This window comes from Gasterosteus aculeatus, chromosome 14, assembly GCF_964276395.1.
Source record: "Gasterosteus aculeatus chromosome 14, fGasAcu3.hap1.1, whole genome shotgun sequence".
Taxonomy (NCBI): domain Eukaryota; kingdom Metazoa; phylum Chordata; class Actinopteri; order Perciformes; family Gasterosteidae; genus Gasterosteus; species Gasterosteus aculeatus.
The window spans coordinates 1311612-1332149 of NC_135702.1; the positions used below are offsets into that span (position 1 = coordinate 1311612).

Sequence of the window (20538 nt, forward strand, 5' to 3'; positions counted from 1 at the left end):
CAATATTTGTGTAGCTTCAGATAGGAATGCAGAAAAATACAACCAATAACTTAATCCAAAGGAAATATTACACCATTAAAGTAAAGCACTATCTGGTTTGTGTCTTTTTCTGTTCATTCAGAGAATATCACCAACTGTCAACGTGAACTCAAATCCAACCTGAAGAAGAAGTTCCAGCGTGTGTCTGAGGGGATCGCTGAAAAGACAACCCTTCTGAATGAGATCTACACAGAGCTCTACATCACAGAGGGAGGGACTGCAGAGGTCAATGAAGAACATGAGGTCAGACAGATTGAAACACCATCCGGGAAACCAGAAACAACCATCAGACTAGAAGACCTCCTCAAAGCCTCAGCTGGAGGAGAGGAACCAATCAGAACAGTGATGACTAAGGGAGTGGCTGGCATTGGGAAAACAGTCTTAACACAGAAGTTCACTCTGGACTGGGCTGAAGACAAAGACCACCAGGACATAGAGTTCACATTTCCAATCACCTTCAGAGAGCTCAATGTGCAGAGAAAGAGGAAGTTCAGCTTGGTGGGACTTGTTCATCACTTCTTCAGTGAAACCAAAGCTGCAGGAATCTGCAGGTTTGAAGAGTTCCAGGTAGTGATCATCTTTGACGGTCTGGATGAGTGTCGACTTCCTCTGGACTTCCCCAACAATGAGGACCTGACTGATGTCACAGAGTCGGCCTCATTGGATGTGCTCCTCACAAACCTCATCAGGGGGAAGCTGCTTCCCTCTGCTCGCCTCTGGATAACCACAAGACCTGCAGCAGCCAATCAGATCCCTCCTGAGTGTGTTGGCATGGTGACAGAGGTCAGAGGGTTCACCAACCCCCAGAAGGAGGAGTACTTCAGGAAGAGGTTCAGAGATGAGGAGCAGGCCAGCAGGATCATCTCTCACATCAAGACCTCACGAAGCCTCCACATCATGTGCCACATCCCAGTCTTCTGCTGGATCACTGCTGGAGTTCTGGAGAAGGTGTTGAAGACCAGAGAGGGAGGAGAGCTTCCCAAGACCCTGACTGAGATGTACATCCACTTCCTGGTGGTTCAGTCCAGAGTGAAGAAGGTCAAGTACAATGGAGGAGCTAAGACGGATCCAGAATGGAGTCCAGAGAGCAGGAAGATGATCGAGTCTTTGGGAAAACTGGCCTTTGATCAGCTGCAGAAAGGACACCTGATCTTCTATGAATCCGACCTGACAGAGTGTGGCCTCGATATCACAAAAGCCTCAGTGTACTCAGGAGTGTTCACTCAGATCTTCAGAGAGGAGAGCGGACTGTACAAGAACAAGGTGTTCTGCTTCGTCCATCTAAGTGTTCAGGAGTTTCTGGCTGCTCTTCATGTCCATCTGACCTTCCACAGCTCTGGTGTCAATCTGCTGTTAAAAGATCAAAAAACCTCCCTGTTGTCTAAAATCTTTAGTGACAAACCTAAACCAAAGCATCTTTACCAGAGTGCTGTGGAAGAGGCCTTACAGAGTCCTAATGGACACCTGGACTTGTTCCTCCGCTTCTTCCTGGGTCTTTCCCTGGAGACCAATCAGACTCTTCTACGAGGTCTGATGACAAAAACAGGAAGTAGCTCAAAGACCAATCAGAAGACAATCCATTACATCAAGAAGAAGATCAGTAAGAATGTGTCTCCAGAGAAAAGCATCAATCTGTTCCACTGTCTGAATGAACTGAATGATGGTTCTCTAGTGGAGGAGATCCAACGGTCCCTTAGTTCAGGACGTCTCTCCTCAGGTGAACTGTCTCCTGCTCAGTGGTCAGCTCTGGTCTTCATCTTACTATCATCACAAGAAGATCTGGAGGTGTTTGACCTGAAGAAATACTCTGCTTCAGAGGAGGCTCTTCTGAGGCTGCTGCCAGTGGTCAAAGCCTCCAACAAAGCTCTGTAAGTACAGAGAGTTAGATTCCTACATCATTACTTAAACATGCTGCCATCTTTTCTACTTTATGTTCATATTTTCTTCATTGTTTTTTCTTCAGACTGAGTGTCTGTAACCTCTCAGAGAGAAGCTGTGAAGCTCTGTCCTCAGTTCTCAGCTCACAGTCCTCTAGTCTGAGAGCGCTGGACCTGAGTAACAACCACCTTCATGATTCAGGAGTGAAGCTGCTGTGTGTTGGACTGGAGAGTCCAAACTGTGACCTGAAGACCCTCAGGTCAGGATTCAACACGGTGTCTTTTATTTAGTTAAATTCCTGACTTTTGTGGTGGAAGATTTTGCACAGACAATCGTTAAGTAAGAAACAAAGGCTCTGAGTCAAGTATGTCTTTTCTCCGTTTATTTTCTTGCAAGGGAAAAAGGGTCACAACAGCTACGTGGTCAGTAGACTGTCAAGAACCTCCTTTTTCTTCCCAACACATCAAGGCAGTTCTTATACCTAAATTTAGATATCGGTGGCGTCAACAGAAACCGTTAACCATCTTGTTGAGTCTCTACAGCCAGGGTACTGGGAACATCTTATCCATGTAAGACACGTCAGCTCTTTGACCGTATCCTTGCTCTCCCAACATGCTAAAACAAAGGTGGTCATAGACATAACAAACACTTTGTTCAATCTCTACAGCTATGACGCTGGAAACATCTAATCCAAGTGGGAGACATCAGTTCTTATGTCAGGGCCTTTGTGATCTAACCACTTGCAACTAATAAACCGGTTATACAAATGAAGCATTTAAAAGGGTCACATATCATTTTCCCATTACACTTTCGTAAGAATCTTTCTGCTTGCATTATTTACATCAAACATTTATTGTATGTATATATTTATGTTCTCAGTATTATTGTCAGATTGTTGATGAACATTAGTGGGTGTTTAGTTGTGACTGGAAACCAGTCAGTAACCATGTTAATGTGACCCCTCAGTAGCCGACAGTATCTAGGTCCTGCAGTGACCTTCTAGTCCTCACAGCTCCCTCAGATCATGTGACATGTGTGTTGTTTTGTGTGTCTGCAGGCTGTCAGCCTGTCTGATCACAGAGGAAGGCTGTTCTCCTTTGGCTTCAGCTCTGAGCTCCAAGCCCTCCCATCTGAGAGAGCTGGACCTGAGTAACAACGACCTGCAGGATTCAGGAGTGAAGCTGCTGTGTGTTAGACTGGAGAGTCCACACTGTGACCTGGAGACTCTCAGGTCAGGATTCAACACGGTGTCTTTTATTTGGTTAAATTCCTGACTTTCGTAAGATTCTTTCCGCTTGTATTATTTACATCAAACATTTATTTTATGTATATGTTTATGTTCTCAGTATTATTGTCAGATTTTTGATGAACAATAATGGGTGTTTAGTTGTGACTGAAAACCAGTCAGTAACCATGTTAATGTGACCCCTCTGTACCTGATAGTATCTCAGTACTGCTTTGACCTTCTTGTCCTCACAGCTCCCTCAGATCATGTGACATGTGTTTTTTTTTTGTGTTTGCAGGCTGTCAGGCTGTCTGATCACAGAGGAAGGCTGTTCTTCTCTGGCTTCAGCTCTGAGCTCCAACCCCTCCCATCTGAGAGAGCTGGACCTTAGTAACAACGACTTGCTGGATTCAGGAGTGAAGCTGCTGTGTGTTGGACTGGAGAGTCCACACTGTGACCTGGAGACTCTCAGGTCAGGATTCAACACAGTGTCTTTTATTTAGTTAAATTCCTGACTTTCGTAAGATTCTTTCTGCTTGTATTATTTACATCAAACATTTATTTTATGTATATATTTATGTTCTCAGTATTATTGTCAGATTTTTGATGAACATTAGTGGGTGTTTAGTTGTGACTGGAAACCAGTCAGTAACCATGTTAATGTGACCCCTCTGTACCTGATAGTATCTCAGTACTGCTGTGACCTTCTAGTCCTCACAGCTCCCTCAGATCATTTGACATGTGTGTTGTTTTGTGTGTTTATAGGCTGTCAGAATGTCTGATCACAGAGGAAGGCTGTTCTTCTCTGGCTTCAGCTCTGAGCTCCAACCCCTCCCATCTGAGAGAGCTGGACCTGAGTAACAACGACCTGTGGGATTCAGGAGTGAAGCTGCTGTCTGCTGTACTAGAGAATCCACGCTGTGAACTGGAGACCCTGAGGTCAGGATTCAATCAATGTTCACCTGGTTTATTTTTTTACATCCCTGATATATTTCTGACCTTCTTAAGACAAAAAAACAGTCAGTAACCATTGTGATGTCATGAGAGGCACCGCCGCTCTCACCGGGGTAGTTCAAGCAGTGAGAGGACACCAGGTTCAAATATAAACAGAAGGTTTTATTCACGTTCTCTGGAATCAACAAAAACAGTAGTCCAAAAAGGGTAACTCAGGCTCCGGTCGATATTAAATGATGTCTCGTCTTCGGAGGGGAATCATAAATCCAACTCACAAGAATATACAGTCTTCCTCCACGATATCCTCCTACGGCGGTCCGGTCTCTGTCATATCCCACTGGCTGTGTCTCTAGCCCTTATGAAGGCCAGGACCCAGCCGTCCAGGACCAAGCCTCCTGTGACATCACACCATGTTAATGTGACCCCTCTGTACCTGATAGTATCTCAGTCCTGCAGTGACCTTCTAGTCCTCACGGCTCCCTCAGATCATGTGACATGTGTGTTATTTTGTGTGTCTGCAGGCTGTCAGGCTGTCTGATCACAGAAGAAGGCTGTTCTTCTCTGGCCTCAGCTCTGTGCTCCAACCCCTCCCATCTGAGAGAGCTGGACCTGAGCTACAATCATCCAGGAGACTCAGCTGAGACGAAGCTGCTGTCTGCTGGACTGGAGGATCCACAGTGGAGACTGGAGACTCTCAGGTATGAAGAGGCTGCAGCCACAGACCATCAGTCTGTAGAGGAGCTGGAAACCTTTTTCTCTGTCCCACTGTCAGCCTGGTTAATAAGACCCTGACACACCAAGCTGACCTCAAACTACCAGAGACTCAAACTGTTTGTGTCCCACATGAGACCATCAACACAGACAGAAGTAGTGAGGAACAGTAGCCAGGATGAGCCTGAACAGGGAGGAAGGTGATGAAAGGCTTGTTTCTCTGGAGCCTTGTCTTGTTGTTGTAAGAGAGGACAGTGTCTCCTGACACGTTCACGGCATCATGGTGGGTTGATATGAGTCAATGTCGTCACGCTGCAGGTTTGTGGGCTCTTAACAAACAATTTTTGGATGTTTAGATGCTGGTCATCTGCCTCCAGTGTGTGTTTGTTCTTTAGTGCAGACATTATCATTAAGAGACAAACAGTCAGAAACAATCTGTTCAAAGCGTCTTGATGGATCATCACAGGAGGAACGTTTGGTGTTTTAAAGGATTTCAGCTTCACCTGCTTTTGGTGCTTTGCACTGAGAGCCAGTTCCCTGGATGATGAGAGTGGACTTGTTGAAGCTACAGGTGACAGTCGGCCACAGACGCTCAGTGAAGAACCAACAGCTGATGGTGGACCTGGTGTGTCAGAGCCCAAAGAGGTTTGTTTAGGACTGGACCACAGTGCTCATTGGCTGCAGACCCACCTGAGCTGTAACACCTTCACCTCCAGACTACAGGTGATGTAAACCAGTGTTGACTGTTGCCAGGAGACGGGATGTGAACAGCAGTGTCACAGTCAGACCCTTTGGACCTCCAACCAGATTTGCCTTCAAAAATGTCATAAACAACCTTATAAATCCCTTAAAACATTGAAATACGAGGCTAGAACCATATCTACGTGATAACCCAGAGCAGGGACAGTACACGTGTAAAGTTTCTACCTCTTTTATTCATAAGTCTAGTTCAGAATGGCTGATCCGCGTCATTCAACCACTCTATCGGTGTAATAAGCCTGAATAAAGGCCGGCGCATGTTTCTGCGTCTGCGTCGTCGTGCCGACGCACTGGTTTCACTTCCTGGTTGTAAAGTCCTGCGTGTGTTGCAGAGCGATTCACCTCCAGAACAACAGGTGGAGTAACGTGTTTTGTTGAAGACGACCTAGAGAGTCACGTCTTTGTGTGTGGAAGTCGTTGGTTGCTTTATTTATTTATCATAGACTTTATCGCCCCGTGCATCCACACTGCTGCTTTTCATCAAGGACACATTTGTCCCGTATTTTCCTCCACGACTTTGTTCCCCTCGTTTGTGGAGATCTCCCTCCATGAGTCAGAGGCCATCCGGCGTCCTTATAGTCCGCCAATGACGGCTTGTACAAGCGCTCATATTTACGCATTTCTTCCCACAAAAGCTCTTCAATCTGATCCGTTCTCTCGTAAACATTTATCCTTTTAATAACGGCCGTATTGTGCTATGAAAACGGAGATGTGAGACTCCGTAAAGGACGTAGTTAGCGGACCAATCACAGGGTCAATGGATGAGACCGTGTCCTTCACAGTTTACCTTCTCAAACGGACACAATCTCTCCGTGTTGTTGTGTAGCTTTACTTGAAATAGAAACAGCAGATACAAGAACTTCTAGCCTTCAGAAACCAATTCTTCCTATTGTGATAAATGCTTTTAGTTATCTGAATAAGCATAATTCTATGAAAGGATGAACTCCTCTTCCTGTCTGTCCAGATGTCCCCTGTGAATGTGTCTCATGCTGCTTAGTTTAGTACCTTGCTAATGATTGGACTCATTCAACACCCTCAACTTCTGTTCTTCAACGTCTTCACACATCAAACAATCATTAAAAGCAACTCAAACAGTCTACAACTTTCCTGTAAGTAGATATTTTTAAATGCTTCCACATTCCGTCGCTCTGCGATTGTCTGACAGACTTTTTCTCTCATGTTCAGCGTATTGAAATGTAAGTGTGGACGCGTTGAAGCGTCTGTGACAAAGTGTCCATATTTCATGTACTGTTGCTATCAATGTTCCTTTGATCAGACATTTGATCCATCATCCAGATTGTGTATCAAGTGTATCGTGCACTTTACACTCAGGTTAGAACTTAGAGACTAAAACACGACAACGTTAATACAAAAACTGACACTATGTACAACGACTGTCCTCATTTCTCATCACCTTCATTCCTCAGTTAAATCCTGCACAACCTTTTAATGACACTTTCCCTCTTTTAGTGAATCAATCTCTGTTTTTAAATCTCAGCGGTTTATAATCTTTATTCTCTGTTCTTCTTCTGCAACGTGAGTCGTAAACTGGGGAGACTGGGGCTGCTTATCTGAGCTGCTGGGAGCCAGTGGGGGGCCACGTGGCACCAGTTGCTGTTTGGGCCTCGTCTGCTGTGGGGGTTGCGTGAGGGGGGTGGAGGTGGGTGGAGGTGAGGAGGAGGGACGTGATGTGAGGTGGAGGTGAGGTGGAGGGACGTGAGGTGGGTGGAGGTGAGGGGTGGAGGTGGTCGGAGGTGAGGTGGGTGGATGGACGTGAGGTGGGTGGAGGTGAGGGGGTGGAGGTGGGTGGAGGGATGTGAGGTGGGTGGAGGTGAGGTGGGTGGAGGTGGGTGGAGGTGGGTTGGGGTGAGGGACGTGAGGTGGGTGGAGGTGAGGTGGAGGGTGTGGTGGAAGATTTTGCACAGACAATCGTTAAGTAAGAAACAAAGGCTCTGAGTCAAGTATGTCTTTTCTCCGTTTATTTCCTTGCAAGGGAAAAAGGGTCACAACAGCTACGTGGTCAGTAGACTGTCAAGAACCTCCTTTTTCTTCCCAACACATCGAGGCAGTTCTTATACCTAAATTTAGATATCGGTGGCGTCAACAGAAACCGTTAACCATCTTGTTGAGTCTCTACAGCCAGGGTACTGGGAACATCTTGTCCATGTAAGACACGTCAGCTCTTTGACCGTGTCCTTGCTCTCCCAACATGCTAAAACAAAGGTGGTCATAGACATAACAAACACTTTGTTCAATCTCTACAGCTATGACGCTGGAAACATCTAATCCAAGAGGGAGACATCAGTTCTTATGTCAGGGCCTTTGTGACCTAAGCACTTGCAACTAATAAACCGGTTATACAAGTGAAGCATTTAAAAGGGTCACATATCATTTTCCCATTACAAGGGGAGGTGGAGGTGGATGGAGGTGAGGTGAGTGGATGTTAGTTGGAGGTGGGTGGATGTGAGTTGGAGGTGAGGTGGAGGTGGGTGGAGCCTCCAGCCGTGGAGGAGCATTTGGTCGCGTGTCCCTTTCATAACTCCTGGGACTCTCTCAGCACCAATGTCCCTCCTGTCCACATATATAAGGTCCACCTGTCCTCCCTCGGTTGTCCCTCGTCCTCTGCTGCTGGGTGCTGATGTCCCACTGAACGGTTCCTACCTGCTGGATCTGGGGCCTTTGGGGGACGGGGTATCGGGCCTTGTCTGTCTCCTGTCTCTGTCCTTTGTTTACTGCTGCAGACATCTTGATGTTCACAAGTGTCTTCAGCTGTTTCCTCATCGTGCTCTCAAGTCCGTCCACTGCTTCTCTTCCTTTGGCCTCCGTCTGCTCCTCCATCTTCTCTCTGGTGCTACTCAGCAGGTCCTGAGTCGTAAACACGACCATGATGCAACCTGGTGCATCTAAACCCCCCTGAGATGTCCTCCTGTCCTTTAGGAGCTACTCTGTCACTGACTGTGAGGAGACGACTAATGATGTAAAGTCAAACTAATGAAACCTGCAAAACACCAAACAACAAAGTGAACTCAGCAATGGAAAGTAAAGCAGTGGACCTGAAAGGGAACCAGTCCATCAAACCACTGAGTCACATAACAACTACAACACGGATCAGAACGCCGTCAGTACAAATCAAACTAAACCGCAGATCATCTCAAACTAGTTACGGCTTTCAGCAAATTAAAAATCAATCCAACTCAATGTTAGAATCACAAAGCTGAGATGAAACTTTTAGGGTGTAAACGCTGCCGCAGGAGAGAGAAGAGGAAACTAAAATAAACGTCTAATGAAAATCCATAAAAGCAAAATGAAGTTCAAGTTAAGAAAGTAAAAGTCTAAAGTCACAACGATAATCAATAATCAATCTTATGTTTAAACGTTGAATACCATTCAAACTTTAACTAGTAGTGACGATGGACCTTAACTCAAAGCCTGAAGCAATAATAACCCACTTATCTGACATTTAAATACAATCTAGTTCCACCACTGGAGATCAAATCTATTCAACCTTTTCAGAAGGTCACATTAAAATCAGAGCGGCTCTTTAAATTGGAATCGAGATCAAATCCAAATGAAGACAAAGCTGATATCAAACTGTATCAATGCTGAAATGATCACAAGTGATATTAAAGTTGTATTTCTTACCTTTACTTGAATGTCCATCAGTGTTGGAGGGTGAACATCAATGAACAGTCCTTGTGTCCCTTTGACTCTAATGAAGACATTGTCTCTACATCATGTGATTACTCCTGTAAACCATATGAGGCGTGTTGACACAACAGCTGATGACGTGACAATCGTTAGTAACTCTGCACCTCGACACGCTGAGAACACAAAGTACTATATTATAATAGTACTATTATGATCAGCAGCCTGTGACCTGACTGAATACTACAGTACATTCAATGATCACACCTTTGGCTTGAATCCACACGCCGACCCGTTTGCAGATGCTTGAGTGTATTTACATGAGGACGTTCTGTAATATCACAGTAAAAGTGCAGAACGGGACGGAAGTGAATGAGTGAAAAACCAAACAGTGAATTCAATAAACTAACGAGTGCGTTTCTTCTCTTTGTTTGTGTTGTTTGTTCATTGTGAAACATTGTAAATACTGAATGGTCTTTATTTCTATATTTAGTGAATATTTGCTTATTAAACGGTTTAATGTTAATGTTCCTTTGCACACGTCCCATGAAGCTTCATCTGCAGCACGACGTCATTTCTCACATTTTAATTCCCATCTGGTGAAAGTACAGTGACAGGTCCGTTTATTATTTATTCCACATTTATCTACTTTATTCCATGAATATGTTCCAGCACCTCGTCGCTGTGTGACGCCTGACTGACAGTCTGTGGTCGTCTGTAAGTAGTGGTAGAAGAAGAAGAGGTGCTCCATGTGGACATGAAGGACAAAGCTGTGTGTGAGAGTGATGTAATGTCCATGTCTCCATGCTGCTCTGACCCCCCTCCTCCTTTCAGGGTGGAGCCTGATGGAGTCCGATGGTTGACACCAGGTCTGAGGAAGTGTAAGTGTGCTTTGATTCATGAAGATTCAACCATCTTCACACTGTGACATCACTCATTCACCTCTGTGATGTCATCATCAACGTGTCAGTAGATGAACACATGATTAATAACTGCAGCTGTATTGTGTCTTGTTCTCTCATCAGATTCCTGTGAACTCACAATCGACACAAACACAGTAAACAAATACCTCAAACTGTCTGACAACAACAGGAAGGTGACATGTGTGAAGGAGGATCAGTCATATCCTGATCATCCAGACAGATTTGACAACTGGCCTCAGCTGCTGTGTAGAACTGGTCTGACTGGTCGCTGTTACTGGGAGGTCGAGTGGAGCGGAGACGTTCATGTATCAGTGAGTTACAGAGGAATCAAGAGGAAAGGAATCAGTGAAGACTGTGTGTTAGGAAGGAATGATCAGTCCTGGAGTCTGAGATGCTCTTATGCAGGTTACTCTGTCCGTCACAATAAGACATTAACACGCATCACCTCCTCCTCCTCCTCCTCTGGTAGAGTAGCAGTGTATGTGGACTGTCCTGCTGGCTCTCTGTCCTTCTACAGAGTCTCCTCTGACACACTGATCCACCTCCACACCTTCAGCACCACATTCACTGAACCTCTTTATCCTGGGTTCTGGTCCTGGTCCTCTGGTTCCTCAGTGTCTCTGTGTTCTCTGGAGGAGGGAGAGTCTCCTCCTGGTGGAGAACCTTCCTCTCTGTCACACAGCTGATGGTGGTTTATGTGGGTGTAGATGCAGGTGGAGCAGGTGAGGGGTACCTGAGCTGGTCTGGACTCTGGGGGGTCCACAGCTCTCTGGGACTCAGGTGGACGTGTGAAGGAGCTCAGCTTAATGCTGGTGTGCTCCTTGAATCAATAGATCATCGTTTAGATATCGGCTCCTAATTAGGCTTTAATCTTCATCTTTATATCTTCAAGAAGACGTTTTATAAAATGCTCGTCTGCCCCCATGTGAGATAAATGTGTCCTTATGTGTGTGTTTCATTTCCACTCACGCTAATAACAACAAGGGGAAACACTTTAAATGTCGAATTCTTTTTTAAGACAATTTTAACTTAATCTTTCAGAATCTGTTCAGTGAACTAAGAAATAATTTCACATAATCAGGTTTGTTTTAAACAAAAAGCTTTTTTTAATGATTCAAACTTCTGAAGAAAATGTTTAATATCCTGACAGATAATATCAGTACTTGTGTTTTTATTCACTATAATAGTACAACATTTAGTCCACGTATTACTTTGGCTTAACAGCAATATAATTGTATGTTTCTAATGTTAATAAATGACTTTTATTGGAAACAACTGTACATTTTTAAACACGTCATAATATAAACATGCTGTATTGTTTATTTTGACATGAAATACTATGATCCTTCTTAAACATGCTGTACTATTTACATATTATTTATATGTATTTACTTGTTTTGTCACTAGCAGAGAAAACATCTGTGTTACAGCTGGTTGACAAAGGAAGTGAAAAGTTTGTAATAAACAAACAAATAAGTAATAAATAACTTGGTTTATTAACCGTATGAACGTTAACGCAGAGTCGTCTCCAAACAACACAAACTACTGAGCTCGGTGCTTCAGGTGCAACTTGAAGGTTTCATCCTGCAGTAAATATCCTACTGAAGTCGCCTTGTGGTGTTTTGGGCCGCGTCACCGTGGCAACAACAACACACAAACAACAAGCACGTATTTTATAACAGGCTGGAGTTTATTACTAAGAAACTTGAGTATTGAAAGTGTTAAATGTGATGGAGTCTCTCAATGCACCGCCAAAATAAAACACAGACAGCAGCAACGGTCCCAAAAAATCAGATCAAACAGAAAGAGGAACGATTTTAACTTTAAATCTCTTAATAACGTCGTTATTGTACCTGAAAGAAATGATCCCAATAAAGTACGTCCTCATTCTGCTGTAAACGGTCAGATATTAACAAACATTTCTCTCCATCAGCAGTCGGGATTATCTTTTTATTATTATATTATATACATTCAGTCTCCTGAAACCAAATGAACTCATTGCAACAAAGAAAGGAAAAGGGTCATAAAATAAAATCCACTCTATACTCCAGGACGAGTCTCTGGGGGACAAAGAGCGTAACCATGACGACGGCGCTGAAGCTCATTTTAAAACTTGTCCTGCTGCGCTGAAAGAAACAGAATACAGAGTACATCTGGTGTACAAGTACAAGTACTGCACTCCAGTGGAAAGTCAAGGTACTTCACTGCAGCACTTTATATTTTATATTTGACGTTAATTTACAAATGAACCTCTCAGAGGTAAATATTTGACTTTTATTATATTCGTGTGACGCTTTAGTTTCTTCTCAGATTAGTTTTTCATCTTCCTGCCCAGAAAAAACATCACTTCATCCTTCAGTTTATCACAAATAGAATGATGAAGATGAAGCTAAATAAAAGGACATGAAGGAGTTAACGTGCAACATGAATGCAGGATGAATATGAATGAAACACGTCACTGATGTATTAATACTTTTAAATACTAGCAGTACGGTTTAGTGAACCGTCATTTGACTTTTACTGAAGTAAACGATTTGACGGTTATCGGCAAATTAAAACGACTGGTCGCTTCTTCTTTCAGCCTCACACACACACACACACACACACACACACACACACACACACACACTTTAGTATAAAACCTGGAGAAACATGTTGAATTAAAACAAAATACATTTATATTTATTCATCTACACATAAAGTGTATAAAACAGCATAAAATAATTGTGATTAAAATCAAATAAAAGGAATTTAAAGAAGAAATAAAATCTCTGGCTCCAGTTTGGTCCAATAACGACGTTTCAGCCACAATGATTCATTGGTTAAAGAATCTCCTGCAGCAGGTGAGCGCCGCATTACCCATGAGCCTCCTCTTCTGTGGAGCTCACCTGGGCGCTGCTGCCACCTGTGGAACCCGACCAACCAGAGGGAGAGGGGGGGTGAGTGAGGGGGGGGGGGGGCATCACGGGGCGAGCACCACCACGCACACGAGGGGGGGGGGGGGGGCAACAGGGCGGCGCCAGAGAGACGAAGAAGAAGCCGAGAGGAAGAAAACCTCAAAGTTCTAATAACTGAAGCTACAACAAAGGGCTCATTATTAATTATATACTACGCTGCTTTAATGGGATATTTACACATTTAATGAGAAATTAAAGGGAAGAAACATGTCATATTACACCGTACAAAGGAATTGACCACTTAAGGTAAAATGACTTCCAGGCTACTTTCTGTAGGATCGCTTTATTTGATAAAGACTGAAACGTAAACCTGTTTTTATATCAAATAAAGATTTCAGAAATTCTCTAATTTTCATTGAGTTGCACTCAGCGAAACATCGGACCACTAAATTAAAGCAAAGACTTCAAGCTTTTACAACATAAAGAGGTGCTAATTCAGAAATATATTTTAGGTTAATGTTTGAATGAAAATAGGTTTTTTCTGTATGACTTTCTGCAAATATATTTGGTGATACATGAAAAGAAGCTCAAACCAACTATTATGACTTCATTTGGAGGTCTGGTGCTTTACGCTTTGGAACTACACTTTACTGGACGTAAACTATTGTTTAGTGATTCAAATATAAATACATATATATATTATATATTTGCATTTCAGCAAATTGTGTCTATTGAAAACAAGCCGATTGAACCGTTAGCAGCTCAGGTTCGGGCCGCGTCTCTGCCTTCGTGCCCATGAGCCTCCAGTGTGGACGACAGAGGGACACGTCTCAGCCTTTAAGGTCATGGATATAAACATGTGGATCAGATCAGACACGACCTTTAACTGATGGAGAGACGGGAGATGATTGCAGGGAAAGAGCAGAGGAAATAAAACGTCACCAAACACAAATGAACACACAGGAACGCACACAGGGGGACAGCGGAGTGTGTGTGTGTGTGTGTGTGTGTGTCTGCTGTCACGCCTCAGACGGCTGCATTTCACCTCATGCAGACAAACAAACATTAAATGAATAAATACTAACAGTAATTCTCAATGGTATCAAAGAAGGAAAAGTTGACGGGGAACTCTGGACGAGACCACAGAAGAAGACACGGAGGTGCGAAAGCAGAGAGGGGAGAGAAAGAGGAAGATTATTATCGTTCAGCCATCAGGAGACGAGCAGCGAGGAAACAACACAAAGACGCTCGAGTGCGATTCATCCACAAAGAGTCTGTGTCCACGAAGCGCTTTTTACAGGAAGGTTTTACATCTGGTTGCTATGATACGGAGAGACAACGCCTTCCTCTTTGCTCTCTATTAGACCATGACGCAGGTGATGCTTTAGGGCGGGGCTTAAAGTGATTGACAGCTCTCTAACAGACCATGAAGCAGGGGATGCTTTAGGGCGGGGCTTAAAGTGATTGACAGCTCTCTAACAGACCATGAAGCAGGTGATGCTTTGGGGCGGGGCTTAAAGTGATTGACAGGTCTCTAACAGACCATGAAGCAGGGGATGCGTTAGGGCGGGGCTTAAAGTGATTGACAGCTTTCTAACAGACCATGAAGCAGGTGATGCTTTAGGGCGGGGCTTACTGTGATTGACAGCTCTCTGACAGACCATGAAGCAGGGGACGCTTTAGGGCGGGGCTTAAAGTGATTGACAGGTCTCTAATAGACCATGACACAGGTGATGCTTTAGGGCGGGGCTTAAAGTGATGGACAGGTCTCTAACAGACCATGAAGCAGGTGATGCTTTAGGGCAGGGCTTAAAGTGATTGACAGCTCTCTAACAGACCATGAAGCAGGGGATGCTTTAGGGCGGGGCTTAAAATGATTGACAGCTCTCTAACAGACCATGAAGCAGGGGACGCTTTAGGGCGGGGCTTAAAGTGATTGAATGGTCTCTAACAGACCATGAAGCAGGTGATGCTTTAGGGCGGGGCTTACTGTGATTGACAGCTCTCTAACATGCACGCTTCATATTTTAAGTCCACTAAGCTTTCCTTTATAAAGAGAGGAAATCGTAGAATAAAAGACCTGCGTCCTGATTCACAGCGGTTTGGTGGACACGTTGTCGCTGGTGTTGGTTCCAGGAGGACGGTGGAGAAACGTACCTGGCTGTGAGTTTCTGTCGTTGAGCAGCTTGGTCTGACTGTTGGGCAGGATCTTAATCTCTGGAGGATCTGGACTGTGACCGACCCGCGACGCCATGAGAGCGTTCAGGTACTGGAGACGAGTCACCTGCCAGCGTCGTGCAGCGATTAGTGGGTTAGTGCACGTTCATTAATGTCACTCTAATATAAAACCACTTCAACATTTTAACAACACGCCTCTTTTCAACCATCAGAATCGGCTATAAATGAGGAGCAACAAAGTGTTTCTGTTTTCCTGGTAAATGAGACGTTTCCTGAAGGGACCCTGGTGCTCAGAGGCAACACCGCTTCAGTCCACAGGGGGCGCCAGAGCACAACACGCTTCCTTTACTCGACTTTTAGCGATTTTATCAATTCGTTGTTGCAGCCCTAGTATTTAGGTTGTTGTACTTTAGTGAAAAGTACCACGAAAAAGTACTATGAACACTGAGAATGAGTTGAGAACTCAAAGGCTGAGAACACACACACACGCACGCACACACACACGCACACACACACGCACCCGTATGAGCTGCAGGTCGCTGAGGGCTCGGACGGTGTAGTCCTGACAATAGCTGGACGGACTTGTGGCGTCGGCGGACTCGAAGGGATCCCTGGGAGAGAGACACTGGGTCGACACAGGAGACTGGTGCACTGCAGACACACGCACACACACACACACACACACACACACACACACACACACACACACGAGTCAGCACAACATCTGCTGTCCTGCTTCTTCTTCTCCTCCTTTTTGAACCTCGGTTATGGAAACACGGAGTGAATAAAGCTGCGTCATCACGATCAAACGGACAAACCGAGTGATTCTTGTCTCGCGACGAATCGTTATTCATTCATAAAATACAACAACGCGTCATCAACGTTGAAGCCGTCGCGATGACGTCACCATGAAGGAGATCAATAGTCCTCCTGCTCACCTGAAGAGGGCAGCGTCAGCGCGGACACGCCGTAGTACGTGAACGCTCCGTTCTCGAACTTCAGCCCCTCCTTCCCGATCTCCACCTCCACGCGACCCTGAGCACCGCAAACAGGAAGCAGCCAGAGGTCACGTGACGGCGCTCCACGTCTTCTTCCTGCCGCTCTGTGGGACGGACGAGCAACGGGCCTCAGAGGCTCTCAGAGGCTCACTGACCTGCAGCAGCAGGATGAAGTAGTCCACCGGGTGGTTGCGCGTGTACAGGTAGTGAGCCGCGCTCAGCCGGTTGTTCGGGTCGAAGGGAACCTCCTGGTTGACGCTGGGGTGACGCAGCAGGTGGAACAGGACCTTCTCGGACATGCGCCCGGGGCTGAAGTGAGCCACCTCTGTGGGGGGGGGGGGCAGGAGACACGGGCAGCGACGTGAGGTACAATGTCGGGACAAACGGCTTCTTCACTCTTAGAATAAGCAACATGGAACGTAATCATTACGCGTGTGGAGTGAAACTGTGACCGAGTCCATCAGCGCGTGACGCTTCAGTCCAATAAGTTATCAATCAACTGCTACATGCAAGTTCTGCTTCTTCTTCTAAAAGAATAGTCACAGAAATAACAAAAAAGCTGCATGCAGGATTTGTTCACTCGTGAGATAAAAGGGAATCTTCCTCGTCATCCTCGGCATGTTTGGTGGCACTTGGCGTTCCGAGGGAGGGAACCGCCGGGCGAAGCGAGTCCAGTCCAGATCCACCTCAAGACGTTACTCCTGTGATGAAAAGAAATGTAAAAAGGTTCAGTAGAAGATCTTTTTATCAACGGTATCCCTGCTTTGTTTACCTTTTCTTTTTGACTAAGGAATGGAACCATAGTCAAACATACACATCTGTACACACAGGACCCAAAACATCAGGTAACAGACTCTTGCTTTTGGTCTCTGATGCTGAACAATTCTGCCTGATTCCCACAGCTGTCTGATGACAATCCAGTGTATTTCGCCCGTCTGAGTGGGAAGAACATCAGACAGCAACCATTTATTTTCTTTAAACATTGTTATCATTTACTCTGCTGTGTTTTGTCTTTAACTTGTTTAATGGTTTGACTTTATAAGTTCTGCCGTATAATAGTAACCCAACTATTTTCCATTTGAGCTATTTTCTTTAATTTTTATCCAATTGTACCATTTGTTCATTCCATCAGTCCTGTTGACACACAGTGAATAAAAGCAATCTTTCTCCTCCAGCTCTATTACATTTCCTATCAGGACTAATTAGGATTTCAGAGAGGGGAAATTGAAAAAGAAAAATCCCTTCATCTCGTGTTTTGTCTGCCGTGGTTTACGATTCACCTGTAATTCAGGAGAGAGGGCTAGCGCGGATCGTGGCACCGGCAACTCGCTGAGGCACTTCCTGTTGCAGGTTGCGGCGCCGCGGCGAATCGTGGCAACTGCCTCGAGTTTACGGCAACTGCCTCGCCTGTTGCCTCGGCTGAGTGAGGTACCTCGAGCGGTACCACGAATTCAGGGGCCGTTTCATCGGTCGAGAGGTACCTCGAGTTAAAGGAGTCTTGCCACGACCAAAGGGAGCGGTGCCTCGGCTGATAGACGTACCGGGAGTTTAAGGGAGCGGTGCCTCGGCTGATAGACGTACCGGGAGTTTAAGGGAGAGGTGCCGCGGCTGTTTCCGTTCATTTTAGTATTCATATATATGCAACATGTGACGGTATAATACAGTTTGAGTACGACTGTTATCTGCGGGTTGAGTTGCCGTGGCGAGTCGTGGCAGCGGCCTCAACTTCACGACAGCTGCCTCGACTTTGCGGCAATGATGCCTCGACTGTTGCAGTTTTCTTTTCATATTTTGACAAAATGTGACAATACTATCCTGTACTTTGCTGTACTCTGTCCTTAAGAGTACGAGTGTTGTTGGTTGTAATTGGTTTAGTCATAAAACGCCGATAAGTGATGCAATAGCTCAGCTAAGCTAATATGGGCTAAGACCACTCGTTGCCTTGGTTACGATAACCACTTTCCGGCAGCGCCCCGAATGATTGCAAATTGTAAATATTGATGCCTTGTAACGTTGAAACTATTGAGAAGTGCTGAAAGCTTTTTGTATGTGTGTGTATATATATTTTAGTAGTATAGGTACATAATATAGTTATATTACAGTTCATTCAAAGGCCTAATCTTTTCCTCAGTGCTGAAGACACGTCAGGAAGTGACAGAAAGCAGTGTTAAGAAATGTTCAAATCGTTGCAGTACAAAACCAAGACACAATTACAGAGATGATTTTGAGCACATTTATTTCTGCATTAAAAAACAAAGCAGAGATTATTTTATTTCACCCACTAGTAATATTATATATTTTTGTCAAGAGTACTAGGCTTAAAACAAAACTGTTCATTTTTTACGGACTTATCTGCAGAAATCATTCAGCGCATTCACAAAAGAACAGAACTTGATTTATGCGTTGCATTCATGCACAGTAAACACAATGGACGTGAAAAAACACCATATAGATGAATCTAGTGATTCTTTAATAAAATACTTAAGAAATACATGTTTGTCTCCCTAGTAAACAATAAAAACTGTTTATAGCATGATATTGTCATAAACCGGGTACCTTCCTCTTTTTCCTTTCCACTCCTTTCTTGTAATTTACACACACTCGCACCCCCCCTTCACATACACACACACACACACACACACACACACTTAATTACACCTGCTCATTCATTCCCAGCTGCTTCTCATTCTCTCATCTCATCATCCTCTCTTCCTGCTTCCTCTAATTAGACACTATTTCTAGCCTCCCTCTTCCCCTTGTTCTCCAGCAGAGCTTTACCTGTGCACCCGACGTACCTGAGCTCGCTGTCCCGTATCGCCTGCCTTGTTGTGTCCTGACGGTTCGTGCTGAACTATTATTGTCCCGTTGCTAACCTCTGCTTTACCCAGCCTCCTGTTTGACGTGAGCTGCCTGCTGTCTGGTGCGTCTCCCTCGGCCTGGACCTCGTTCTCTGCTCACTGGGCGTCACCGTTGCCGGCCAAACGCCCGTATTCTTCTGTTTGTGTGTCTGTGTTCATTAAAACACTTTACGTTCCCTTGCGTTTGGGTGGTCGCTTCTTCACAAGCACAACAGATATAGTCAAAAGGAAATAAATATCATTTAAATAATGTCATTTTTCCTTTTAGGTAACATCCATCATGAAGGTACTGTCTGTTGCCTGATCATGAGACAATATAGAATCGCTTAATACTTTAATCCAGCAGCTTTTGTGCGATCACTGGATATCTAAAAACAGTCATGCACACAATCACGCTCAGGCAAATTCTTTTGTCAACAATTGTAGTCAACATTAATTTAAATGAAAATACTGGTAACTCATATTATATACCGACATTCAATTTTAGACACGTCTTGATGGCACCCACCCAGTGTTATTGTTTGTTCATATAATCACATACGCATTGATTAGTTCTCGAAGTAGAGATTGTAACCAGGGCGGCAAGTGATCTTAGTCCATATTCGCTTAGCTGCACTAAAATGGGAAGCCGTTGTATCACTTATTGGCTTTTATTACTAAAACAATAACTACCAACGCCAGTACTTTTAAAGGCAGTATTGTATTGTCACATGTTGGCAAAATTATTAAACAAACATATCACATATTTGGGAAATAAAACTGTCTGGCGCAAAGTCGAGGCAGCTGTCGTGAAATCGTGGCAACTGCCTCGAAGTCGTGGCAAGTGTCTCGACTTCGTGGCAACTGCAAGCAGATCCTGGCCTCTCAAACTACCCACAATGGAATAGCGCATTTGATCAGGAGTCCCTTACCCACCGTACCGTGTAATGGGAAAATGATATGTGACCCTTTTAAATGCTTCGTTTGTATAACCAGTTTATTAGTTGCAAGTGGTTCGATCACAAAGGCCCTGACATAAGAACTGATGTCTCCCACTTGGATTAGATGTTTCCAGCGTCATAGCTGTAGAGATTGAACAAAGTGTTTATGTCTATGACCACCTTTGTTTTAGCATGTTGGGAGAGCAAGGACACGGTCAAAGAGCTGACGTGTCTCACATGGACAAGATCTTCCCGGTACCCTGACTGCAGAGACTCAACAAGATGGTCAAAGGTTTCTGTTGACGCCACCGATATCTAAACTTAGGTATAAGAACTGCCTCGATGTGTTGGGGGGAAAAGGAGGTTCTTGACAGTCTACTGACCACGTAGCTGTTGTGACCCTTTTTCCCTTGCAAGGAAATAAACGGAGAAAAGACATACTTGACTCAGAGCCTTTGTTTCTTACTTAACGATTGTCTGTGTAAAATCTTCCACCACAATTTGGTGTCAGAAGTGGGATCGTTTGAAGCTCCGTCGGGACTCCGAGGACGTC

At 44.6% G+C, this 20538-nt stretch overlaps 2 protein-coding genes across 2 annotated transcripts in view; one reads left to right on the forward strand and one right to left on the reverse strand.

Annotated features, from left to right (window-relative positions):
• Positions 1-20538, forward strand: part of LOC120814177 (uncharacterized) — a 351528-nt gene that overhangs the window by 313597 nt on the left and 17393 nt on the right. The window contains 2 exon segments of the mRNA XM_078088631.1: positions 4618-4794; positions 10046-10092. Of these exon segments, the coding sequence (XP_077944757.1) occupies positions 4618-4794; positions 10046-10092 (224 nt within the window).
• On the reverse strand, positions 11804-16561 carry LOC120813095 (metal transporter CNNM3). The gene is made up of 5 exons (XM_078088723.1): positions 16363-16561; positions 16148-16244; positions 15730-15860; positions 15189-15315; positions 11804-13039 (listed from the first exon to the last, which is right to left on the reverse strand). The coding sequence occupies exons 1-5, from the start codon at positions 16504-16506 to the stop codon at positions 12990-12992; spliced, it is 549 nt and encodes a 182-aa protein (XP_077944849.1). The 5' UTR covers positions 16507-16561; the 3' UTR covers positions 11804-12989.